General features: G+C 39.7%; 1 protein-coding gene across 3 annotated transcripts in view; it reads right to left on the bottom strand.

The window, feature by feature from the left end:
• Positions 1 to 27,736, bottom strand: part of TRPM6 (transient receptor potential cation channel subfamily M member 6) — a 119,665-nt gene that overhangs the window by 44,056 nt on the left and 47,873 nt on the right. For 2 of the 3 annotated variants that reach the window (XM_059724798.1, XM_019478180.2), the window contains exons 9-22: positions 26,175 to 26,298; positions 25,145 to 25,217; positions 24,919 to 25,019; positions 20,047 to 20,181; positions 17,105 to 17,158; positions 13,811 to 13,951; positions 11,684 to 11,821; positions 10,083 to 10,363; positions 8,911 to 9,139; positions 8,093 to 8,236; positions 5,421 to 5,561; positions 4,135 to 4,263; positions 1,898 to 2,149; positions 799 to 973 (exon numbers count right to left, since the gene is read on the bottom strand). In XM_059724798.1, the coding sequence (XP_059580781.1) occupies positions 799 to 973; positions 1,898 to 2,149; positions 4,135 to 4,263; positions 5,421 to 5,561; positions 8,093 to 8,236; positions 8,911 to 9,139; positions 10,083 to 10,363; positions 11,684 to 11,821; positions 13,811 to 13,951; positions 17,105 to 17,158; positions 20,047 to 20,181; positions 24,919 to 25,019; positions 25,145 to 25,217; positions 26,175 to 26,298 (2,117 nt within the window). The remainder of the gene's footprint in view (positions 1 to 798; positions 974 to 1,897; positions 2,150 to 4,134; positions 4,264 to 5,420; positions 5,562 to 8,092; positions 8,237 to 8,910; positions 9,140 to 10,082; positions 10,364 to 11,683; positions 11,822 to 13,810; positions 13,952 to 17,104; positions 17,159 to 20,046; positions 20,182 to 24,918; positions 25,020 to 25,144; positions 25,218 to 26,174; positions 26,299 to 27,736) is intronic. The other variant, XM_059724797.1, reaches the window with a different exon arrangement.

Below are 27,736 nucleotides of genomic sequence, written 5' to 3' on the forward strand. Positions count from 1 at the left end.
GTTCTCTCATAGCTGACCTTGAGAAATATGTCAGTTTGCAACTGCATCAGCAGCAAGAATGAATGCAGCACCCTTGAGTGCTTACACATTTGTAGGATATACTGAGCTATATTCCATATTGAAGCAGAATTTTTTTCTAACTCTCTTGGGGAAGAAGGGAGGTTGTGCCCTTTGCTGGTAGCATGTAAGTGCCTTTCATAAAAATAAAAATAACCCGGCCAAAAAACAATAGATACGATGAATTCCCCAGTGAATTTCATGGAGTTTCTGTTTCTTCTCTAAGTAGAGTCTCTGATCAGATTTTTAACTCCATTTTAATTTTATTTATCTACATTCACTTATTTTTATTGTTGTCAGTACATTGATTGGCTTAAGTCTTTTTTGTAGAGAAGTTGTCTGGATAGATGACAATGTCCATGTCATGGCAGAAAGGTTTTTTTCAAAGAAGATAGTTTTGCAGCATTCCGACTGGCCTAATCGCTAGAAATTAAATTTCACTGATTGATCTCCTTTACTAATACTGCTTTGTTTCCAAGCTCTTACATGCTTCTTCCTGGGCTTTGTGATTTTTCATTCACAAGGTTAAAAGTTTCTAAAGCTGATGTTAGTCTTTAACAAAGATCCTAAAGGAAATACATGCCTTCCAGTTCCTGTACTACAACACCAGTTCAGACTGGAACCAAAATCCTTTGAAGCTGTAGACTTCATAAATGACTCAAACTACAGCTGAAATCCAGCAAAGCATTTCCATGTATACTTAGCTTTAAGCACATCAGAAGTCACATCAAAATCACCTACCATCTATTTCTCCAGCATAGACCTCACCAAACATCATCCAGTAAGGCTGAAATACTATATCTCGTGCCAGAGTCCAAGAAGGAGACTCCTTTGGAGAAAGGATCGCTTTTCGTGCCACCCCAAAGCTCAGCAGCACTATGGCCATCATAATCACTATATAGAACATGTTTGCTGTCTGCATGGGAAAATTAATCAGAGAGATCTGTATTAAAAGAGTGGTGTTAATTATAAGAGTGAATATATATCATGGCTTTTAAATTCAGGAATCTGAACATCAGCAGTAACAACAAGTACTCTTGAAAGAGGGAAGTTTCATTTCCATGAATTAATTGCCCAGTAATATCCACTACAGTTGAAATTACCCCCAGCACAGAGAGCCAGAGTAAGTCCTACATGGTGCATAGACCTCATGCTGGCCCTCCTCAGGGCTGAATTTGAGTTGATAAAGTCTTTCTGACGGGTCTCAAAGAACACCATGGAAAAGTATTTCACCTTCTAACACTGCACTAGAATTAATATAGGAGCCAAAATGTAAAGGATTAATAAGACACTTTCCAATAACTGAAGGAAATGACAGAGGGAATCTGCAGACCTCCCTCAAGACCACACAGTATTTTAGCCTCAGCTCTGACATAAAAAATCTAACTTTGATCTCAGGGAAATTTTTCCTGCTAAAAATGGGATATAATTATTTGAATCAAAATGTAAAATAATAATGAGACAGTTTCCAAGAGCTAGGGGAATTACCTATGATACTAAGCCACTGTCTGCCAGAGCCAGAGAGTGGTTTTTTTTTCCCTCCATCTTATTATCTAGCTGGATCAGAAAGCTCAACTAAAATGCAGTCTCTCTCTAAGGAACCAAGTGAAAATGGCTTTTGTGAATAAATTCAAATAATGAATAAATTAGAGAAAACTCTGATCTGATCATTGTCATTTCATGAATAGAATGAGAGGCAAAATTTACAGATAAAATACTTCTGAATTATCAGTGCAGCTCTAGTCTGCCATCATTTTGTTTTGGATCCATTTCTGAACTTTCATCTTCCCTCATTAACATCACAACTGGAAAAAATATTGCCCCAGAGTCAAGTACTTACCATTTTCCCAATCATTGTTAAATATGGACCTGCGTGCTGATTCACAGCAAAGAAGTCAAGGAGCCGCGTATACCAGAATATGATATCCAAGCAGTAAATTAGCCTTCCTGCAGTTTGAACAGGAGGATCAGCCCAGCGCAAGCCAAAACCAGTCATGAACAGGACAATAGCTATGGAATCGGTGAAGTTCCAGTATTCATAAATCCACACCTTCACCTTTTGTCTCAACTTTCCTGGCTCTGAAATAAATACCTGAAAAGAAAGGAAAACAACAACAAAAGCCTGGAAAATTCATTATATTGCCATCCTGTCTGAACCATCAATTGACACATGAAAATACATGTTTTCAGCAAGTTCTCATAATGAAAGTTGTATAGGTCACCATTCTGCAATATACTATTTACTGAGTTTACTAAAAGTCACAGTCAGATTGTTCAAAAATCTCTCTCCCCATCCAAACATGCTCCTTTCCTTTACATAGAAATGATTTCTGCTCCTTAATGCTGAGGAATGCATTCCACCGAAGAAAAGAGCAGGCAGTTTTCTATGACTTAAGCATGTGTATCTTTTTAAAACAAATATGGAACGTTTGAAGGAGGAAGAGGTCATGACCTATAGTAACCATTTCAAAAGCCCTAAAGTCATGGAAAATAGCAGCCCAACCTTGCCGAGGTGAAAACAATTAAAATGTCTTACTTTCGACTAAACAAGTAAGATGGAGTATGATCCCTGTATTTTAGCAAGGACATGGTGATCCTAAAAAAGGGAGTTGGCAAGGCAAAGAATGAAACATTCAAATCCTTGAACTGTAAGTGTGCCCCAAAGGGATTTTCAGCCTCACTAAGCAAATGTGTGAAGTGGAATCTTTCGAAGGCCATAAATAAGACCTTTATACATTGCATGATTGAGGCCAATTACACATTGCTCTGTAAGATCAAACTGATAAAGAGCAAGTAGGAGAAAGATTTTGAAGTGTTAGGCCCTGATCCTGTAATTTACACATATAAGCACCTACATGTAACTGAGTAGTTCCATTGCACTCAATGGGATTACTCACTTGAGTAAGTGTTTGCAGAATCAGGACCTAAGGCTTTAGCAATTACTTGATAAAATCTGGAGAAATGTTTTTTTTTCATAATTGCACATAACAACAAAACCCTCAACATTTAATTAGTGGTATGTATAAGACACAGTGTCCTACAAAATTCTTTCCAGTGGACCAGAATTACGAAATCAACAAAGCCCCAGCCCCCATAAGACAGGAATTTCATGATTTTGGGTTACTATGGAGTCCAAAAACAAGGAGTTGACAACAATATGAATAACCGCTTGAGGTGCCTGATGTTTCGTATCTTTATTTCTTTTAATGAGATCACCCTCCTGGGTGTTTTAATCATTTAAACCCTCACGCAGCCACATTCATTCCAAACCATGTTTCCTACTCCACATTCTTGTTCCATTTGAAAGCCGTTATATGCCCTCTTTTACCACAGTCCCATTGTTGAGAGAGAGAGAGAACTCTTCTATTTATTCCCTTTTAAGTAAACGGAATTAGATTCAAACCAGCAGAGCTTTTAAAGTGCACCCCCTACACTTCTAAAAAATCAAGCATTTCAACTATCTTATATTACTTCCAATATTGCAGTCAAATGAATAGAGGGTTTGCCTTCTCTCTCCTGATCACACAAAATAATTTGGAAAAATAATTTTATCTGCTTTATTCCTTAGCTCACCTATGGCTTTGAAGTACAAATCGTGTTTGGAGAATCAGATTTAATTGGCTACAATTAATTCCCAATACTTTCCCCACTGTTGTTTTGTTTTTAATTTGAAGACACTAAAATGTGTACAATATTATTAGGTGGATTTTTGTCCAAAGGGATTTAAAGGTGACCATAGATTTATTCTACATGCAATAGATCTTCTTACAATAACTATCACAGTGTAAGGAGTGACCTGAGGTAGAATCCGGATACCTCTATCAATCTATGCCTAAATTTAGATTCATAAATCCATATTAATCACCTAATTTTAAGCATACTGAACACCTGCCAGTTCCCACTGGCTTAGGTATCTATATAAGACTGGCTTAGGTATCTATATAAGGAAACATTAAGCGTCCATTTTATAAACCCTTGTTTTATAAATCCTTGTAAATCCTTACGAAAAGAAACTATGAATTTGCAATTTATAATTCATTCTTTATAGATGTAAGACAGAGCTTGTGAAAAGCTTACCTCCCTGACTTTCTCAACAGCAGTGGTAAAAATGTAGATGATTACAAGCCATTCTTGCACGGTGGGCCTGGGTTCCATTTTCACTAGCACAGTGTAAGTGAACAACATGAGAAAAGCCACATATGCCATCTACAAAACACACAACACACATTTCCTGTGCATAAATAGTTGCGACATGAGCATGGAACACTACAATAAGTGTGTTTTATAATGAAACAAATGTTGTCAAACTAATGAGATCCTATCAAGAATTAGAATACAAAAATTGTCCACCCCATTGTGCTCATTCTTAGGGATTGTCCCCCAGACCTTAAACAACATTTTAAAAAATCCCACCACTTTATTCCAAAATATTCAACAAAAGTAGCTTTAAAATTATTCTTCTGAGGTAAATGCAGAACACATTAAAAAATGTAGCCTCACTCTTACGATTTTCAATGGGCATGAAAAATGTTTCTGACTCTACAGAGCCCTACTAATGTCAAACAATGTTGTGTGAGCATCTTGCTGGTTCTGTAGTATTAACTATTCCCAGAGCAAAGAACATTGATGCTGACATTAGCACTAAAGCTAGTGAACAGATAAATGAGTTCACAAAGAAAAGCAAGCTGGCTTCTGCTACATTTGAAATACAAAAATATCAATGTTTGTCAAAAGATAGAAATTAGAAGAATAACTACTATTTTTTCAAGATGCTTAATAGTATTATAAACAATTTGGACCATTACAAATATTGTTCACAGTGTCTGACAGACTTCCTTAAATAAGAAAATCTACATGTACACTATGGTCTGTACCCAACAAGCAGCTTGATCCTATACTCGTTGAAGTGAAAAATAAAACTCCCATAGCACAAGATTAGGGACCAGTTACTAAATGGATTAAGAGAACACATTTTTCTGTGCACATACCAAATTATCTTATATGCATCAATACAAGCCTCTTCAAAAACAATTTATAAAAGATAGGGGAGGTTACATAGTAAGTTCATTTATGTTAAGCCATATTCAAATCTTTTTTCTACAGATGTGCCTGGCTCCTGAAAAATACATATTTCAGAATTTTTTGTCACGCTTGAAATCCTGTTTTAATAGCAGCTGCTTAAAAATGCTAATATATGCACACAATTATTGTTAGGATGAAAGAAGGAAGCAGATCCTACATTCCACCCCAAAAATGGATGTATTTAACTGGTAGACGACATCATTACTGTATATGCAGTCTATTATGGGTTTAATAGGTGTTTCAGGCAACATGGATATCTAAGTATTATTGCAATGACCAACCGTGTGAAACCAGAACTTGACAATTGGAGCGTTGTAGAATTCATAGACTTTTCTAGTACCAGGAAGGTTTCCCTGCCCACTGCTGGTGGCAAATGTGTGGCTTTCATCCAATTTCTCAGGTCCCTTTTCAGCATCATACTCCTTTAAAAAGAAATGGTATTTTAAAGCCAGAAAACACAGTGTACAAGGTTCATAACACAAGAAAATTTGGGACAGTGAATCTATAATACTTGCTAGGTGCATCTACACAAGACGCTACATCACCGTAGCTTTGGCAGGCACAAACCATGATGCCACAGCTACATCGCCGTAGCAACATACTCCCTCACTATAGCAGGTTGCAATGGCGATGTAGCAGCTAAAAATAACCATGCACCACCGGTTAGGAAGTACTAAATGACAGCGCAATAACAACAGTGCCATAGGGGCACGTGCAGACATGCCTGCTGTATGCTATATTCAGAAACAATTAGCATATCCGAGTTACATGCAATTATAACTAGAGCATTTGCAACCAAACAGAAAAAAAAGGGGGTGGAGGGGAAAATAAGCAGGCACACCTCTTTACTGTAAATACCTAAAGTTCTTTTGGGTTTAGATTGATGGTTTTATGGTTAAGAAACTGGACTGGGATCTTGAACAAGTCACTTGCAAAATGGGACAAGACTACTTCTCAATCTGAGAAGTGTGGTGATTATAAAGCTATTCATTTGTGAGGCATTAAGATACCATAATAATGAAATACCACAGAACAGTCCTAAGAAATTTTGGAGTGTGGATACACAAAAAAGTTAAAGAATATGAAATATTAACATGAAATTTGATTAGCTTATGTGCTTGATTAGGGGGAATAGTACTGCTTTATATCGGTCTGGGCACCTTACAGTGTTACATGCCCCCTTAATCTTTCCCCTTGGGGACAGTAATCTGGCCCTTAATTCCACACATACCTTCAGCCACTGCTTGGCTGAGGAAAAGGAAATTATGGTGTTGAAACAGAAAATGGCAAGATTTCAAAAGAATAAACAGAGCTTGTGTACACTAGTGCACACTCCGCTAGAAAATCAGGAATGGCATCCAAGATTGCCAAGTCTCATCAGCTCTATACCTGTCAGCAAATATCTGAAAAACTCAACAACCTCCCAAACACTCTCTGGCATTGTTGCACACTAAAGTTGACAGTATACTACAGCTAACAGTTATTCTACTGCTCTCCAGCTGCAGAGATCTAGGTGGGAGATCTTTAGATCCAACACTGTAGATAAAACATATGGACATTTGTATGACAAAAAACATGATGGATTTTCAGTTTTTTCAATTATTAAAAAAAATCTTGGAATTACACACACAATATATATGAGAAGAATATTATGAAGATTGCAAAGTCAAACTCTTAGAAGTTAGGAAATGAGAGTGATGCATGTCTGTACACCCTTATTTTGATTTCTTTGTGTATATGCATTATGACAGTTTTTAATGATATAATCTCACAACATTTTTCCCACAGACTTAGAGCCTCAGCCACTCCACAGTACAGACTTGCTATGGAAACGAATCAAGACTGTATTGTGAATGAGACTCTTCCTGAATGAAACAAGGACTTGCAGGAAGATAAAATGAGTTTTCAGAATGGAAGTACCAGATAGCTGAACTGTGCCCCGGAGGATTGGCTGTTATGCCTGAATTCGCCATAAAGATTTTTATGTGGAGCTGGTCAAGCCACTTCACACAGATTTTGCCAACCTGGTGTCTCACTTGCATTTTTCATTTTTTGTGTTCCCAGTTTGAGATTCTGGATTTAATTAGTAGAAATATTGAACATTTGCAAGTTGAATAGTTGAACAATATTTTTAACATATTACAGGGGTGCAATGTTAGTTATTGAGTTTTATATATATAATTGGATGTGTGTATTTATTTTATCATCATGACCTTCCTTTGAGGCAGGGCTGTATTGCAGATAGGGAAGTGATAGATTCAGGATAGATTAAATAACTTGCTGACATGGCATAAGAATTGTGTGGCTGAACTTGGAACTGAATACACATCTCCTGAGATCCAATGCAAACCCATATACACCTGAGAGTTCTTTCTAGCTTTTAAGAAACATTTTGGTTATAAAGTGACAGAAAAGTGTGCCTTTTCTTCTTTTGAATGGTCTTGATGTTCCACCAATCAAGTTATCCTTTGTTCTGCAATTCTGCTGTCTGTTAGCTGCTTTTGGTAATGAAGCTCCTATTTAACAGCCTTGAAAACTGTTTTTAACTCTTTCCAATGAAGTTATATTCGTTTTTGCTTCAATCAAAATGAATAATACAACCCTAGGCCTCTAGCATATTAGTTAAGCTTCCCATTTTTTTTTAACTGGAGAAAAGTGTGTTGTTTTATATGTAATGATGCACCTCACCATCTGTACCCACTTTTCAGAATTCTACATCTGCCCATGATTCATTACATGCAACTAGCCTCACTGATTTCAAGAGGTCTAGTTGCAAAGAAAAGTATGGCTCATACTGAGAAAGGATGGCAAAATCTGGCGCACAGTTTTCTAAGAGGGTAAACATTTTAAGAGAAAAAAGCTTTCAGCAGAAAACTACTAGTGCAGATCAGTGCAGTAGAAAAACACTGTGCTATCCCAACTCTGTGGAAGTAATAGGTAGTGTCTTACTAACCAGAGACATCGCATCTTTAGGGCTAGATAGGCTCTGATCACCAAGATGCCATGTGTCCTGGGACTGGGGCACATGAGACATTTCTGCTTTGCTTTTAAACTCCAGCATCAAAATAGTAGGAGGAAGAAGAATACTTAGAACGACCTGGAAAAGAAACACAAGGCTGAGGACATTCATTCAGAACAAGTGGTATATACATATGGAGCCAGCCTCTTCTGCAGTATAAATCTGGAGCACTTTTACTGACTCCACTGAGGTTTGTTATGGTAAGAGCCACCAAACAGCACTATTGCACAATCTTGCAAGTTATTTTTCATATTGTGGGACTCAGTTTTTAGTCTTTGAATAGCAGTAAAGTTGTTGTTAGTTTTGGAGTTGGAGCAATCATTCCTAGAGAAAAAAGTAGATAAAGTAAATCTCTTTTATGGTATGTAGAAGAGATCCCTCCTTGTCCTTATTCTCAATTTTGGAACCAACTCCTTGTCCTTATTCTCAATTTGCATTTTTCTGAGAATTGGGCAGCAGGTTGTGGGCTGAAAAAGGTGAAACTGAAGGTAGCTCAGATGCTGTGAATTACTTGCTAACGTTTTGATTTTGTCCCCCATATCTTGTTATGAGGAGAATAATAGAATCAGTAATATTCCTCCTTTCAGAAGGTTATCTGCAGCAGTACAATGTGCATGGACTTCAATGGGTTCTGTGTGGTTTCTTTTGACCAGGATGCCTAAAAAGAACATATGCTTCAGCATAAACTGTCTCTGCATATGCTCACTCAACAGCTTGAACAGACTAAAAGGGGCACAAGTCAGTGAGCTTACCTTAAACCACGAGTTTTTCCGCATTTTTAGACATCCCATCCACATGTCAGTCAGCAACATCTGTGTGCAAGTGTGAGACACAAAGGGCCGTAGACCCACTGACACAGCCAGTTTTAGGCAAGTTGAGTTACTCCAGTTTTTCAGCTCATAGGTCAGCAGCTTCATAGCCATCTGCTCATTTTGTTTGAATGCATTATCTAGTACGTCTAAAGCAAGTTGCCCAAATTCACTGTAGCAGCACAGAAGAAAAAAGAAGCAGCAGCTATTTTAGAATATGAAATGGTCTGTGCAAAGTCATACATCCAATGCATCTAGCAGTAATCTAATTGGAAAGCTCCTTCCACATGTGGCAGATATGACATTGCATTAACTATGACTTACCTCATTTTTCATTCAACACCTCCTCCTAATCTTATCTCCTAACTTTGCCATGTGATTACAAACAGACCTCAATATTGTTCAGCATTATTTACTTTAATAATGTACTTGCCATCATTATAGGTGGAAATTGTAGGCAACTGCATAAGCATTTTGAACTCATTATAGCCCTAAGTGTTTCTCAATGGGATAAGAAAAATCTCATTTTGAATAGACCTCTATAGAGCTGGCAGTCTATATGAAAATGGCAATTTGCCCTTGAGGTCCCAACCTACTCCACCTTAGTTACTCAGTCATTATTAACAAAGAGGTGGCCAAAGACTAAATTTAAAATTAAAACTTGGAAGATACAGAAAGACTTCTTAATCTGTTCAGCCCATGTGATCACTTTGATTGGTTCAGAGACATCAGCACATTTCTCCTTACACAGACTAGGAGTTAAAGCATTATTTTAACATGGACTCGCTAATTCGTGCTAAAACATTTGGTACGTCTACTACAGACAAAGGTACGTGACCCTTTTCCTGTGCTAAGCTGGTTAAGTAAAAGTTCCTTGCTTATTTTATACTTTTCAGATAAGTTTGTTAGCTAGTATGCTAACATTAATCCTTTAAAGCTAGTCTAAGCAAGACCTTCAGATATTAAGCTGGAAACATAGAAAAAAATAGTGCTTGTACATTTTGCAGCATATGGAATCACTGATCTTAAAAGTTTTTAGCTGATGGAGAGAAAAATGTCTAACCATTCTAAGCACTGTAGATCTTTATTAACTGAAGTGAAGAGAGAACTCATACTTTGAGTACTTCTTCAGTTCTTCTGAGGTGTCATCCACCATATTGCTCTCCTTAGCTTCGTGTGCCATTGCCCTGTAGAGTTTGCAAGCCACGACAGCCTTGACCATGGCCTCTTCTCCATGCTGCCAGAAGAACATTGCCATCTTCTGCCTTTTCATTAACACTGCCCAAACCAAAAGATCATTATAGGGGTAAATAAAGCCAGCAGAGTCATGATCCTCTGAAAGGCTGAGTTCATCTTTTGACTTCTTTTTAGACTTTCGAAAAGCAGTTGACTTTTCCTGTAAATTAGTACACAAAAACCTGAGTGAGCTGCTATAACTTAAATAAATGCTATATATATAAAATACATACAGATTAACTTCAATATACCCTGGTGCTGTCAGTGATCAATATATACAAACGAATTTCTGAAGATTAATGAACATTTAAAATGTGAGTCTTGGGCAGTTGCTTGAATCAATGGAAAAAACTAATAAGAGATTTACATTTGATTTTAAAAGGCTCTTGAATAACCCTCTGAAACTGTGCCTTAGCCTGCTTAACCACTCCTTCAGATTTCACAACACTGATTTATTTATTGTGGTGTGCTTATAACACTAATAAAGGAAAAGTGACCAGTACTGTGAATCACCCCTAACAAATTTGTGACAATTGTGTTGATTTTTATTATAGTATAAGATTGTTATACTGTGAGTCTGTGTTTGGACCTTTTCCTATTAAAGGTGGGGTAAAAGTCATGTTGGCTTCCATAAAACTACTCAAGATCTGGATTTATTGTAGTTTATCTAAATCCATTGCAACTCTCTTGTCTGTCCACTCTGTTCCTTGGTAAATACAAGTTAAACTACCATCTGTTTCATTCAGGGATAAATTATTTATAAGATTCATTTACTGTAAAATAGGAGCCGATAGCAAACAGTTACAACAGATCAGCCAATGCACACTCATAGCCGTAAGTCCACCCACACCCTGTTAAAGATATAGAATTTTGTCTGCCTACAACCTCAGATGATTAAGTGCTCATCAGTGTAACAGATTCACAATCTAATCTTGAGTCACTTCAGTGATGTTAATGAAAATACTCTCATTTCATGCTGTTCTGTCTGAGAGAATAATAGAATTAATTTTGTTATATGTACCTAGTAGAGCCAGTTTCAAGAGAAAATGTTTTGCCGTCATTGTGAAGTTGACAACACCAAGTGACTTCTGAAGAATTTTATTTCTGCATAGATAAAATTTTGTTTTGGATGTGAAGCAGTAAAGTAAGGGATGCCACTGAATCTTATCTTTGCATCTGAATAAGAGAGTCTTTACCTGTGTGGTATATTAGAGAATCTTGACAATGTTACATTTCAGTGGACAAAAGCCTGTATCAAAAAGGGTGTGAAGGTTAATGAGTTTAATTTTAACTCAGTATTGTAAAATAGAAATAATTGTGCTTCTTGAGCTGTGTGTGCAATACATCCTTCTCCTCTCAGGCATTTAGGTAGTTATTCCATGGTAATATGCATCTCATATCTATAATAAACCTCTTAAACTGATTTTTCAGTTGGGTATATCCCTAACAAATTCCCAAGGTAAGAAAGCAATTATAGTACCTTGCATTTGTAAGGCTGTGCTGTTCTGATGAACTGGGAATGCAAAGTGTTTTCAGCAGATCCAACTGTGCTACCCATCTGATTAGTCTGATGAAGAGAATGATGAGAAAAGCCTTGAGAAAAGCTGGGGACCACTCGCTAGTTCCAAAGATAGGCCATAAAACACAAAAAGAGAAAATGAAAATTAGGGATGAAGTTTCCTCTCATTTTATCTCTGATTTTAGCAGCACTTGTGGGAAATGCCATCTTTGAAACCAGCAGTTTACTTGTCATCCTTATAATTACAGCAGAGTTTCTTCTGTTTACTCTATGAAAGGAAAAAGTCCTACTTCCTACCTAACTCGAAAACTATTTTACTCTAAAGGAAAAATATCACATCCCCCCTAATTTTCCAGCTATAATAAAAAATGTGGAGTCTTTTGTACATTTAAGGAAAAAATAGGGGTCTAGTCTTCCATGAGGGCTCCATGAAAATAGCTCTTTTAATTAGGGATGAGCAAGTGCTGTATAAAGAGAAATAATGACTGCACTCTTCACTGGTCCAGCTACAGTTAGAGTGAAGCAGGGCATCTTTAGTATATTCAGGAACACAATAACAATTTGAGAAATTCATGAAGAGTACTAAAATCAAATGTATTAGGGGAATTGTACACTCAAAATGTAATGATCCAAGTCAGAATTTGTTCAAAATATTTAAGTGACCTATAAGATATTTACCTATACAAGTCATCAAGAACTTTTGTTTATACTTCTGGAAGACAGTATGTCTAGCATCTTCAGGGATTTTTTTTCAATATTGACTCAAAAGAAACATGATGACCTGCTAGATTGTTTTCATCATTCCCTGCAGCACCTTGGTATTTGAAGAACTGACATTCCCCAACATTGTTAAATATGAGAGAGATGATTAAATCATACCAGAGAGAATATAAAATTGATATCTTGTGTTCAGAAAGTCAACCATCATTTTTTATATTTTTCGCTAAACAGAGCTTATCCCAGTTCAAAAAAACAAACAAAAAAACCGAAGACCTGGTAGCTCCCTCTGTTTTTCCAATGACCCCAAATTGTGTTGCATATTTTTCTCTCTGATGAGTGTAAGGTATTCTATCAGTTCTGACAGCAATATGCTTCTTTTTTTTTTGGCTTTTGGAAATACTCTAATTAAAGTGCAGTTATATTTTGAAAATGAAGTATGGAAAAATATTACCCCCTGTGGTAATTGTACTTTACAGCAAGCAGGTTTCATGGCATAACAGTTAGCAGTCTGGACTCTGAATTCAGCAATCAAAACTTTCCAGGACCTTAAAACACTGAACAGGTTAGACAAATATGTAATAGGAATGGCTCAGGCCTAGCTGATCTTGGGCCCAGGGAGATGAATTAGCTGCCCTCTTGATGTTTTGCCAGGCCTATTTTCTGTGATTGTGTGGACATAACGGGATAGACAATATGATTGCACAAGTGTAAATGGAGGCTGAAGTGGCTTACAAACCCTTTACGGCTGGTGATAAATTAAAAAAGAGCCCAACTTGGCTCCCAAAGGCCAGCACCAGTTTGTTAATTTAAAAACTAGGGGCATTTTTACATGTGTTCCAGGGGTGAGGGGAAGGGGTACTTTAATTACAGCAGCTCCAAGAGCTGCTTTAATTAAAGTGCCCACAACATCTTGTTTATCAGCATCCCAGTGCTTCAAAATGGTAGCGGGGGTGCTTTAACTAAAGCTGGTTGAACAAGCTTCAGTTAAAGCGCCCCCAGTCCCATTTTGAAGCACGGGGACACTGATACATGAGACACGGACGCTGGCTGGAGCGCACTATTTAGCATGCCTCAGTAGACTCTATTAATCAAGTCTGCTCCAATGCACTGTAATTGCAGCGTATTGGAGCAGCCTCCAGACACATCTATAGGCACCTTAGGCTTTTACTTGTAAACTTATCATAGCTGATGCTGCAATAACTGAAAAACACCAAATGTGCGCGCCATTTTACCAGATATTTTTCAGAGCAAAGTCATATTTGTATATATTATGAACATATGTGAATGCATTGTGATTTTGCTTATTGTTGAAGCAATTTTCTGGGTATTACACTTAAGTGTCACAGATTACTATTTCATAGATGTTACCTTGCATTTTCTGTAGAGGCTGTTGTATAGAACTCTGAAATGTTTCCTTGTATAGCTGCTCCGGTAAGCTCCACCAATCAGGTACTCTATTACTAGGCCAATATCAATCAGTGATACCTTATAGTCCAAGGAAAGGGTGTTCTGTAACAAAAATACTTAAAATATTTAGAATGGCACTTTATATAGTATAGCAACCTGCATGCTGGCCAGCCTGAAGTGAGTTATGACAGGGTATGGACACACACATATTTGAAGCAGCCATTATGTTCTAATTGTTTTCTTGCACATGCATTATTCCTGGCTTGCTGAGGAAGGTAGCAGCTACGCTCTCCTTTAGTTGGAGTATCCGAGTGTCCAAATGCTTCTATTGTGATCCCAGCGCTACCTAGATTATCCTAACAGTCATGGCAAGGTAAAGAGCAAAAGCCAGACTCTCAGGACTTAAAAATAATCAGAAATAACCTGAACTGAAAACGAACAAGAGCTAGTGGATAGACTTGAACACCGGTGCTATGCATTTGCATTGGCCTGCACCGTTCAGAATATAAACTATGTTTTTCTGGATGAAGATTCAAGGCTAATCTTAAGTAAACAATATTACAACCAGCCGCAGAGAAAAGCCACTGAGGTCATCTAGGAATTCAAGAATAATGCATGAAGCTAGAAGGACTGAAACTTCCACGTGTTGTATTGACAGTTAGGTATGCATTGTGTCTATCTTTGTGTACATGCTTCTTTGCCACAGAGCATCCCCTTCCATCATACTAGAGTTGAACCTCAACACATCTTCATCATTATCTATGTTTGTATTAGACAGTGAAGGACTAGCATGAACAACAAATTTAGGACCAGTGAAAAGGAGGCATAGATATAAATATTATTGGCATAATGAGGACACCGAAGCCTGATGTACCTCACAAATTTACTCAACTGCTCCATAGAAAGAGAATGATACAATAAAACCATGTGGAACTGCACATACTACCAATACAATTTTGATGGTATTCCTAGGTTCCAAGAAAGACTGATAAAGATCAATAAGATATTTCCTAAAAATGAGAGATTTTAGTTAGCATTGGGCTTGTGACATCTGAAGATGATGTTTTTGATCCTGACCCTTTTCAAATTAGCTGTCAGCTGATCTTCCGAGAAGGCAGAGGTTAGCAATGCTTTTCAAAAATGTGCTTCGTGTCTTTTCACTGGCTTTGATCAGCCAGGAATACTTGGATCAACAGGACTGGGTGACTGAGTGGAAGTCTGCAAGCACAATCAAAATACAGTACTAGTAAATGATACCAGTGGGTATTAAACAGCACAAACTGTAAGTATGTCTGTCTATCTGACAAAGCTGTGCTCAGACACACTAAGCAATAACTGCCAATAGAAGCAATATTGCGCATGCATTAATTCCCAAACTAAGAGCAGCATTACTTTGATATTGTGATTCTGCACTCAGGCTAATGAGACTCACTAACGCAGCTATATTTCTCCAAGTTTGGGAGCTAAGACTTAATAGCATTATTAGCACAGTATGCCTCAGTCTAGTTCTGGCTTGCATCAAAAAGACTAATCCTGTATTTTGACTCCCTCCTGCTCAGACACTGATCCTATTGAGTGGTCAATAAGGCTCAAATCTGACTGATCTGATCTTTCATGAATTAAATTGCCAGTCTCTCTCCCTGTAAAACTCTGGGTTTCATTACTAGATTTCAGAGAATCCAAGTTTATCAAGCTACCCAAAACTCAAAACACTGGTGGGGATTTATCAGATTCTATGCTCAAGAAGAAAATTTCCCATGGCTTCAGCTATTGTCATGGCATAGGAATGCAAACATTCTCTGATGCAAAAGATTACAATGGCAAATGCTAGCACTCCAGTATTCTCTCCTATCATGAATCATCTGTGTACTTGGAATCCTCTGAGAAAGATACGCTCGTGGCAATGAACACAGAAAGAACATCATCACATTCCACTGGACCATCAACAAAACAGCTGAGTGGATGAACACTGTGTTGTGGAGCACAAGGGGCCAATGGTTTCAAACGAACGACCATATAAACAAGTCCATCATTTCCGCATGAGTGAGAACAGACAAGAGTTCTTAACTCAGATGACTGGACCGTGACAAAAGTACTTCCTCCAGTCTCACTGCATATAGACCTAGAGCATGTCATCAATATGGGCAGTCTTTGAACCCAGCTGGAATAGCTGATGTTTGTCATGAAAGCCATGGCATCCTGAATAAATTCACGGAATCATCATTAACATAGGTATCAAAACCACCTATGACCAGAAGTTAATACCATGTTTGACAGCAATTTACAACAGGAAAATCATGTGAACAGCCAAATTTCCCATTTCATTTTATTCTAAGATTCATATACTAAGAAGGTAGAGTCAAATGAATTAGATCCAGATATTGACTTAAGAGAAGATGCAAAAAGAACAGCATCACTTCTTCCTGCATTTGCAATGTTATGAGTTACAACAGATAACAGTGATAGTTTGAAATAGATCAACTCTACAGCCAAACAACAAGGTTGCTAATGATTCCTAGCCCAGCAATGCTCTATATACAGTAATCATTCACTGCCACCTTCTGTTCTCATGCAGCATATAGAAAGAGTGTTGCATCCTGTCGAACTATCTATCTAGCTCTCTCTTTCATCAGATATCAACTTCAAAATCTCTGAGCCACTGTCTGGTATTGTCGCTCAATGTGTGGATTCCACCTGCCCAGTCTGGGCGTTTGTAAAGATTGCAGCTTTCGATTAAGGGCTGTGCTGTTTGTTGGACACCACATTCACACAGGGGGCTGTCCAAGACGTTCATCTTGTAAAGTGTTGTTTTGAAGTGTACATAACCAGATCTCAGTCTGTTCAGCTTGACCCACACTTAGCTGTTCCTGTTTAACAAGGCAATACTTTTGACTGGGACAGGGCCCTTATAAGAACGAACTGTGGCAAAGTTACAGCACTGATTCTGTAAGTCCCTGGTGTTACTGATTAGTAATGTTACTTATGTAAGTTAAGATGAAGAGTATTTGAACTATTTGGAGTACAAAGCTTTGACTTTAAGGTATAGAACCCATGAGAGCCTTCCATAGCAGCATGCCAGATTAATGGCTTTTAAGGACTGGGGGCTGGAGATAATTCATTCAGTGACCATAAAACATAACAATTAAAGCACTGTGTCTAATCCTAAACGTTCTACAATGTTATGTGAAAACAGTTTTTGTTACCAGACCCTGATAAATAACATTACACCCTCCTCTCCCCACACATTTGGGTTACCTGTTTTACATCTTGAATGATATGGTGCAGAAGAAGGTTTGTTGGTCCTTGTTTCTGTGATGTTAGCAAAAAAGAAAGAAATGCAGATTTAAAAAGTAGATCCTTTTTGTGGGCATGTCAATAGTCGTTAAAGAGAGACATGTCAGGAGATCCACAGGATAAACCAGGGATCAGCAATATACAGCCTGTGGGTCAGATGTGGCCCACAAAGCCACTAGATCTGGCCCATGGAGCAGGGGGGACTTTGGTGGTGTTTCAGCAGTGGAGGGCTCCAATGGGATTTCAGTGATGGGGAGCAGGGGGGCTCTGCCTCACTTGCACCAGAGCCAAAGGGTGAGAAACTGCTCTGGGACCAGGTAAGTCAGAACTGAGCCCATGCCACTGCTGGGTAACAGCAGTAACTTAACTATGAGATGGGTGCAAAGGGCACACATCCTTGGCGCCAGCTTCGGAGGGGCATTTGAATCACCCCTGGCCCCCAAAGAGGTCATGTTCTGGCAGCATACTAGGCCTGTGCAAAGCACCTATCATTTGCTTTGGCTTCAGCCAATTTGGGGGACAGCGATTCGATTCGGTGATTCGAATCACTGTCCTGAATCGATTCACTGTCAGGCCAATCCCCCGCCCCTCTCCCAGCCTGGCAATGGCTGCCCCACCCATCTCAGCTCCCAGCACTTGGGCAAAAAAAGCCCCAACTCAACGGGTGCTGCTGGGTGGGGGGCAATCCCCACTGCCCCCCACTGCATAGGGGGCTTTACATGAGCCCCCCCTCCTCCCCACCAGGGCTACCCTGCCTGCCACAGCTCCTGCCCTTTAAGGAAAAAAAAACTGAAAAAATTCCCCGCACTCACCATTCCTGCCCTGCCGGGGGTGACCCCTGCTGCCCCACACCACATGGGAGGCTCTTCCATGAGCCCCTCCCCTCCTCCCCCCAAGGCCACTGCAGGAGCTGGTGTGTCCCGGGGTTTCTCTCAGTTACTTTTTTCTTAAAAGGGCTGGATCTGGGGCAGGTGGGGCAGCCATGGGGGGGGGGGGCTGGGAGAGCGAGGGGGGCTGGGGGGGTTGTGCAGAGCCCCCCATGCAGCGTGGGGTGGTGGAGGTCAGCAGGGATCATCCCCTGCCTGGCAGCTCCTGGTAAGTCAGGGGTTTTTTTTAAAGCACTAGGAGCTGGGGTGAGCAGGGCAGCCATGGGGGGGGGCTGGGGATGGGGCCTGGCAGGGGTCCCCCCATGGTCCCCTCCCCTCCCCCTACTTACCAGCTCCAAGTCTGGCTGTAGCTCCCTGCTGCAGTGGGAAGGGACTGTCCGAATCGTTGAAGCTCTCTGAATCTTTTCTGAAGATTTGGAGAGCTTCAAATCGATTCAAGCCTTTTTATTGGTCCCCTGATTTGTTTTGGATTTGGCCACCATATCGGGCCAAATCTCCTCTAAATCGAATCACTACCCAAAGCTTCACACAGCCCTAGAGCATACCCATGCTAGGCACCAGCACCATACCTAGACTCTTGGCAGCGCAGGGCAAACTTCTAGTATCGGGTCCCCCTTCACCAGAGATGATGATGATATTTTTAAAATGACCATTTTTGTGCCCCCTTTCTGCCTGGGCCTTAGGTGGCCACCCTATTTGCCCATGCCTGTGTCCAGCCTTGCTAGGCACTCCAAAACAATCCATGACTGCTGCTGCTTTAAGAGCAATAGCCAGAACACACAAAGCATGCAAGGGCAGAAGCAGCAGCAGAGCCAGGGACTGTTCTGGAGTTTCTGACATGGAGACTGCTGTCACCTTCCTGTCTTCCTGTCTTCCCCCACTCCCTCCCAACTCTCTCCTGCTCCCAGATTCTGCACTCCCCTTCCCCACCCCACCCCACCCCACCCTTGCAACCCATGTGCTCCCCACCACCCTCAGAACCACAAACTCTGCCCCACGCCAGCAGGGTTTGCCCCCAATGCCTGCTTGTTACACCACTGGAGAACAGGGAGAAGTGTTGGCAGCTGGGTCAGAACACCAGCATACCTAAGACCCAAGCTGGGTTATTCTGGCATGTGGGATGTTCTCAGCCCTCCGAGATAAGCCATTGCCAGTCAAGCTTTCCTGCTAGCTTCTACAAATGCAATGGCCTTTCTTTATAAGAAGCTGGTGTCCCTTCTATTCCATTTTTAAAGTATGATAAATGTACATCAGAGTCCAGATTAAAATCTAAAATCATTTCTTATGAGATTCAATTTGAATCAAACTCTCCATGAGTGATGGGCTGGTCCTGCCAGCCAGCCCCAGAATCCCATCACATCCTATCACATTACATCAGACTTGTTTGGGTTTTTTTAATTTGAAACATTTTCCAGTGATCAGAGAGTGTCCTAAGAAAAAAAAAAAAAAGAAAAGAAAAATGGACGTGTTTTCTAAATGTACTGATTTTTAATGAAAAATAATAATTTTCAGATTTCTTCTCATTTTGCTAGTATTTTGGTATTCATTTTTTTCATAGCATTTGGGAAGAAATTAAAAATAAACAGCAATGTTTCAAATGTGTATTTACCATAATATTTTAACCAGTCCAAACAATAATATTTTTGTAAAACTTGTAAAAGGAGTATGTATTTGTGCTGTGTCATATTTCACTTTGTGAAATGAATCAAGTATATTTCAGTAAAAGTGAAGGAAAGCAAGTTAACAATTTGTTTCAGTTGTTAAGCACAGGGAGTAAATGAGCATGGCTTCCCTCTCTTTTCACATTCCTGGGTGAAACGTGTGTATCTCTATGCATCTCTCTCTGCCCTGAGCAGTGTGTGCTAAATTTACAGCACTCAAGACATGCTTACAGATTACTGCTTTGTACTGCTCTACACTGATGGTACAAAAGAATCAAGCCTTGTATTTCACCTATTCATTCTGTCCATCTATCTATCAAGTAGTTTACCTTGAAACTGGGGTTCAGATACTCACTGTGTTGTAGAGTTCTTCCAGTCGAGATATTGTAAGGAAATGGTGCATATTCACTCCATGCTCTATTAACAGTTTCACAAAATCCACCCGGTCCATCACTAAAGCATCCAGCATTGCTTGTTCTAGGGAGCCAACCTTGAAAGGAAGGTTAGGAAGAGGAAAAAGAGAAGGACAAAAAAAAGAAAAGAAAAGAAAAGCCTTTTAAAAAAAAAATAAGTAAAACAAATCCTGAATAGTGTTAAGTCAACACTTTGCTTTTCCTTACAACCATTCTCAGCACACATCCTACTGGCCTTGTTAAGTCACTTCAGGTTCAGTAGTTAATGATTCTTAATTCAAAGACTTCCCTATTTAGCACCTGACAAAAACAGAGGAATCATATATCAAGCATGGTCTACGTAAGGCTAGGCTATTTAAAAGAAAAGCTCTATAAAAAGAGAGGAACAAATCCAACTCTGAGAATGATAACAGAAAAAAATAAAGACACTGTGAAACACAGAGCTGTATCTTATTTTCCAACCGAAACGCATTCTGATCACTGGGGGGGTGCAGACAGAAGTGCAGCTCCCTGCTGAAACTCAGAGCATTTTGCAGGAAGTGTCTGAGTTGCAAGGATCCCCTGGACCAAACAGAAGTTCACTGTTGGTTCCAAGGGGGAGGGGAATCTAGCTGTTGTCTGCTGAGCCTGAGGCCAGTATCCCCTAGAAATGGCTCCTCCTCTCTCCCAGTCTGTCCCCATTTCAGAATGGGGGGGGGGGGGGAAGGAACAAAGGGAGCTTATTCTAGGGGTTCCCATGCCAGTACAGGAGGGTGTCTTCTAAAAACAAGCAGAGAAAAATGTGAAATTTAATATATGCTAAATGATAAAGACAGACATGTTTCATAGTTGGTAGGGTCAGAAGGGATCTAAGCAGATTATCAAGTCCGACCCCCTGCCATGGGCAGGAAAGAATGCTGGGGTCAAATGACCCCGGCTAGGTGATTACTTAGCCTCCTTTTGAAGACCCCCAGGGTAGGAGCGAGCACCACTTCCCTTGGAAGTTGGATCCAGATCCTAGCTGCCCTGACTGTGAAGTAGTACCTCCCAATGTCTAGCCTGAACCTACTCTCAGTCAACTTGTGGCCATTATTCCTAAGTTACTCCTGACAGTGCTCAGGGAAACAGGGACTCTCCCATTCCCTGCTGGTCCCCCCTGGTAAGTATAGACGGCCACCAGATCCCCTCTCAGACTTCTCTTGTAGAAGCTGAACAGGTTCAGGTCCCGTAGTCTCTCCTCATAGGGCCTGCCCTGCTGCTCCCCAACCATGTGTGTGGCCCTCCTCTGGACCTTCTCAATGCTGTCCACATCCCTCCTGAAGTGTGGCACCCAGAACTGGATGCAGTACTCCAACTGCAGCCTGACCGATGTCACATAGAGGGGGAGGATCACCCCCTTGGACCTGCTCATGATGCATCTGTGGATGCATGGCAAGGTGCAGCTAAGCCTTACTGACTGCATCGTATATTGACGGCCCATGTTCATCTTGGAATCAGTAATGACTCCAAGATCCTTTTCTGCCTCTGGGCTGATAAGAAGAGAGTTCCCCAGCCTATAGGTATGCTGCTGGTTCCTCCTCCCCCCCAGGAGTAGTACCTTGCACTTGTCAGCATTGAATCCCATCCTGTTCTCATCTGCCCACCCCTGTAACCTGTCCAGATCAAGTTGTAGCCTGTCCCTCCCTTCTAGCATGCCCACCTCTCCCCACATCTTAGTGTCATCTGCAAATTTGAACAAGGTGCTTTTCACCCCCTTGTCCAAGTCGCTGATGAAGATGTTAAACAGCGTGGGCCCGAGGACCGAGCCCTGGGGAACCCCACTGCCCACATCCCTCCCGGTCGAAAATGATCTGTTCACCACCACTCCCTCGGTGCGGCCTCCAGCCAATTTGTGACCCATTTTACTGTGTAGGCATCGACACCACAGTCACCTAATTTTTTAATGAGAATGGGGTGAGAGACAGTATCGAAGGCCTTCCTAAAGTGCAGAAAGACTATGTCCACCATGACACCTGCATCTAAGGGTTAGCTGGCAATACCAATAAGCTTGGTATTTCTCTCTTGCAATGTAACTGATGACTTCCATATTTGTTCTAATACATTTCTCAGAATTTTTTAAAAACAGAAGTTTCTATATTGTACAAAACGACTATATCAAGTTCTAAAATACTAAATTAGATTATTTTGAGTCTTTGTATGAGAGGCAAGGATTTCTCAGGGTGATATCATTTATTGGATAAACTGTGTACTTGGGATAAAGTTAGACAAGCTTTTGAAAATAAAACATTCAGTCTTTATATGAAGAATTCTAAAAACTATAATTTAGTTAGTAAAAGAAATGACACTAGAGAAACAATTTGGATGTAATGTATTCTTTGGGGCAAGTCAAACAGGTGATACTATATTTGTAATAAGACTGCTTTTATATAAAATTAAAGAGTTCTCATTAGAGATGAAAATACTTTTGTACCAGCATGAAGAAATGCACATTATATACATATGAGTTTTCAATATACAATAAAATGATATCCACATATACACCTGCACACAGAATTTTTGAGCCAATATTTGTATATGCATTATGATAAAGTCTTTAATTACATGACCACATACTATTACTTATATTAAGGTTGCTAAGTCAATCTTAGTTATCATATTCCCTAATATATTGAGTGCTTGACTTCACAATCATAATATTTTAACATAGCTTAATGCAATTGCCCAGATTTTTTTAAGAGCAAAGTGTGTTGGGGGGGTGGGGAAATGTTTAAAATCCATCAGGTAGAATAGGGCAGAGCTGAAACCTTTACTTCCACTACACAGACCTCTGCCACTTGAGCTAACAATGGAACTGACAGCAATAGTAAATTGTAATCCTCTCTGTGGATGAGCAGATACCTGGACAGTTGATTGAACATACTTTCTAACAACTAAGAAACTGTAAGGCTCAAGACCTTAGGACATTTAGGGCCTTTGTAGACTCAACAAAACTGGCCTTTAAAGCTGATTAAAAGCCCTTTTGCACCACTTTAATGGCGTTGTTTCCACGCATACCCAAGTTTGCTTTACACAAAACCAAAGGAATCTAAATGAGGCAGCACAAAGCACAGGCAGGAAAATTTATCCTGCTTCTCATGAGTGCTAGAAGATTGGAACTGGGATTAGAAGACTTGAGACATGAACACCAAAGGGTTCCTATAGACATGCAGCGGTGCTGTAAATCCAGTGCAACGGAGCAAATTTGATTAATCAAGTCTTCTGAAGTTCAGAAATTAATGTCTATAAATGCCCTAAGTACAACTATAAATGCCCTAAGTGCTTCAAAAGCATCTGGAGTGCTTTAAACAGCATGTCTTTCCATTGCCTAGGACAGCAGAACTGGTATGAAAAGCCAGAAGTAGGGGAGGGGCAGGAAAATTTCGAACAAAGAGGGTAGGAAAGTCAGGTGCCTGTTCTTTTCCAAACATGAAGCCCATATAATTTTTTAGAATGGCAAAACCATCTAGTCAAATTCTCATAAACAGCTGGTCCATTTTAGCTTAAATTAGACGAAGAAAAAGAAAAAAGTAAAAGAACAATTAGCTTGAAGCTACTGGGGAAAAAAGTGTTCTATAAAAGACACAGTTTTGTGTCTTAGTACCAGGAACCACTCCAAACCGTGCTCATATTATAAATACAGTGCAGACTTGCAAATACATACCACAATCACAATTTAAATTAAGTAGGTACTGAGTATATGTTAGAAAATGAATTAATGGACCCTTAGTCATAGGGCAAAACCTGAACTGTGTTCTTCGATTCTAAGGAACAAATTGGTTCTCAAAAATCCCAACGCTTTACTCCTTTTTAACATGAAGGCATGGTGATGGAGAAAATATGAATACTCTCATATCACTCAAAATTAAAGTTTAGATTAAAAAGACATGACTTTTTTACATAAGCGGGGGGGGGGGGGAACTATAGTTTCTGGAAATGAAAACTTAAAGAGAACTACTCACATTTCATTTATTGAAAGGAATACCTGTGTTCTTAATAAGCTATTTTCCTAAAGTTTTTCCATATGAATAAAATTCTGAATTTAGACACCAGACACAAAACTGCACACAAACTCATATATAGGAAGGATAAACTTAAATACTGGCTTACATTAAAAAGCTTATTAGATGTGTTATCTAGTATGTAACTGATCTTTTGTCACTGTTCATTATTTCATAGGCATATATTTAACCTATAAACAAATCACATCTTTTATCAAATGCTGTTACCAAGAGACAAATATATAAATAATACAACATATCTAATTATACCATGTATTGTATAGTATGTTCTGTTTTATTGTTTTTCATTAAAAATACTTTGGTCATGCCTGCTCATGTCCTTGATCCTGCAATCTCTGTACTATCAGGACCTCTAAAAAGAAGTATATTAATTCTCTGCACCACTCGTCATTATATGGTGCCCTAAATTAACAAGCCCAGTAATACCTACCACAAATCACAACAGCAGCTAAAGGACATCTGATGAGATGGGAAAAAGCTGACAAAGAAAAATGGCAGTTCCAAATAACATTCAAGAAATATTCAGATGGAAAGAGACTGGGATGGAAAGAGACTTAGTAGAGACTACGGTGCTGTGTGGTAAAAGAACCTAAGTAACCTGTAAGGATAAGGAAACTGGTGCATTTCCAAGATTAAAGAAGGTAAATGAATTCAAACACCAAGTTACTCATCACCAGGCAGAGCTGCCTAACTAATGCAAGACAACTGTGGAAACATATGGAGAATTAAAAATCATGGATGTAATACCCCACCCACAGTGGAAAATATGTGAATTACCTTCCAGTGCTGTCCATAAACTAATATGTGTTTCTTGGCAATATCAAGTCTATTCCAAGCCAATGCCAAATTTAGCTGATCCGGGGCAGACATATTTGTACCTAGAAAACAAGCAAAGTCTCCAGTAACTTTTCATACATTAGCTTCTTTTTCTTCCTCTCTTTCAAGCACCTTGTCAAGGGATCTACAAATCAGAGAAAGAGAAATAGAATTGTTAAATTAGTACCTTTCAAGAGTGCTGTCAGGATTGCCAGATCAATGTCCTGCTGTTCCTCTGACTCAGCATCAAAAATCGTTATCTATGAGAATTATAAAAACATGTTGTGAGGTGATGGAAAAGCCCTTTCAGGAAAACTGATCAGGCTTTGTTTTCAGTCTGTATTTGTTGTATATTGAAATAAATCTAGCTCACTAGTGTGTTTCCATGGGCATGACAAACCCTGGATGGAAAGTTATCAGCATGCAAAGCAACAACTATCTAGCTAGCTATGTAACTCTGAATTTTCTTATCAGCTGCCCCTTGGAGCTGAGACATCAAAAGATATAATGGCATCTAGGCACCTTCTCAAACAGTGAAAACATCTAAAGATCCTATATGTAGAAAAACAGGTTTGAAATGTATGTTTAAACTATCACCACGTTAGCCTCTTGATTGAAGCAGCTGCTACTGAACATTCCCAGTACAGGGCATCCAACAATTGAATGTCTGTGCTGTCAGAAGCTGGGATATCTGAAAACCCTGCTACCCTCCACATTAATACTAGCAACAACCTAATCAGAGCTGAAGTAAGAGTAGGGGCAACTGAGAACAATTCGCTTTTACCTGTGAGAAAACACATGTCTGGCCTTTTGTTAAAAAGGCAGAAAAAATGGGCAACTCACAAAGACGTGTTGAGAAGTTCAGTGACTGGAGATGAATAATACATAACAAAACCAATCCAAAGAATACATAAATTGGTGGCTGACCTTTTACATAATCATAAGTTGTATTTTATATATATATATATATATGTTCCGTTTGAAGAATCGAAACCGAAACATACTGGGCCTCATTCTTCCCTCAGTTGTGGGTCATACTGTAGATATAACTAGGGATGTTGTCCCATTATCTTTATATCGGATATATTATTTTAACAACTTCTGCATCCAAGTCAATCTTCTATATAACTAACAAAAAGATTTTAGTGCTACACCAAATGAAAAGCTCATAAATAAATAAAATTAATAAAATAAATAAATTAATCCATCATACTCACAGATTCTCTGTGCTCCATACACTCCATCAGAATCTGAAATAGATGACGGGACTGTTTCTGCCCAAGATTAAAGGTGTTTTGAATCATTACTAATATCTCCTCCTTCAGCTGAGGGCGCAACTCCCTGAAGAACACACACACATATATTCAACAATAGACGATATTACCAGTTCCCTGATCTCAAAGATCTTTTTCAGAATATACTTTAGAAACAGAAGAAACCTGTGGGAGGTGACCAGGAACTAGTGTATAAAGAAACACCTATTTTATCCTTGACTATATTGCATGCACTCTTCACAATATCACCCAAACAGATGTTAACGTTTAGGCTGCCTAGGGAATCCATAGTCAAGCTTGGAGATACAGTGTGATGATGACAGTTGCTGGCAAAGCAAAGAGAGGATGAGAGCTCAAGAGTAGGTTGGGGCCAACTGATAAAGTCAGAGGGTGGCACTGGAAATGGCATTAGAAATAGGACTAGAATTGTGCTAAGGTTGGGTATAAATCATGGGCCAAATGATGGGTCAATTGGTGGCTTCAGTGTTGGGCCAAGAGCTACTACTTAGCCTAGAAATGTGTAGATTTAGGGTTAGGTCTAATTAGGAGGACCAAGGCACTGATTAGCTTTGGTACATGACGAGGGTCTACAATCAAGATAAGAGAAAATTGGAAGGGTCTTTTGGAGATTAAAATATATATTTCCTGTTTGTGTTTACATTAGAAATTTCAGCCATGTATATTGTGTTTCCCTCAGAAAACTATAGCTAACTTAAGATCAAATCCCGGGACGTCATTCTCCCCTTGCACTCAGCCTTAGTGAGGCTGCAGCTGGAGTACTGCGTCCAGTTTTGGGCTCCACAATTCAAAAAGGATGTGGAGAAGCTTGAGAGAGTCCAGAGAAGAGCCATGCGCACGATCAGAGGTCAGGGAAGCAGACCCTACGATGACAGGCTGAGAGCCCTGGGGCTCTTTAGCCTGGAAAAGCGCAGGCTCAGGGGTGATCTGATGGCCACCTATAAGTTTATCAGGGGTGACCACCAGTATCTGGGGGAACGTTTGTTCACCAGAGCGCCCCAAGGGATGACGACTAGGTCAAATGGTCATCAACTACTACAAGACCGTTTCAGGCTGGACATAAGGAAGAATTTCTTTACTGTCTGAGCCCCCAAGGTCTGGAACAGCCTGCCACCGGAGGTGGTTCAAGCGCCACATTGAACACCTTCAAGAGCAAACTGGATGCTCATCTTGCTGGGATCCTATGAACCCGGCTGACTTCCTGCCCTTTGGGCAGGGGGCTGGACTCGATGATCTTCCAAGGTCCCTTCCAGCCCTAATGTCTATGAAATCTATGAAATCTGGTAGGATAAACAGGTTTCTTAATGTAAATTAAACAGTGGGGTAAAGTGATCCCACATTGGGATCCAGACCACTTGATGGATGTGAAAATAGCATGAAAAAAGGTCAGAGCTGAGGGTAGCAGAGGTCCACAAAGTGGGAGCCTACAGGGATCCTCAGAGAAAAGGTTGAGGTTGGAGTATTCACAGGTCCTTGAGTTAAGCATC

The sequence above is a fragment of the Alligator mississippiensis genome, chromosome 3 (assembly GCF_030867095.1).
Source record: "Alligator mississippiensis isolate rAllMis1 chromosome 3, rAllMis1, whole genome shotgun sequence".
Classification (NCBI taxonomy): domain Eukaryota; kingdom Metazoa; phylum Chordata; order Crocodylia; family Alligatoridae; genus Alligator; species Alligator mississippiensis.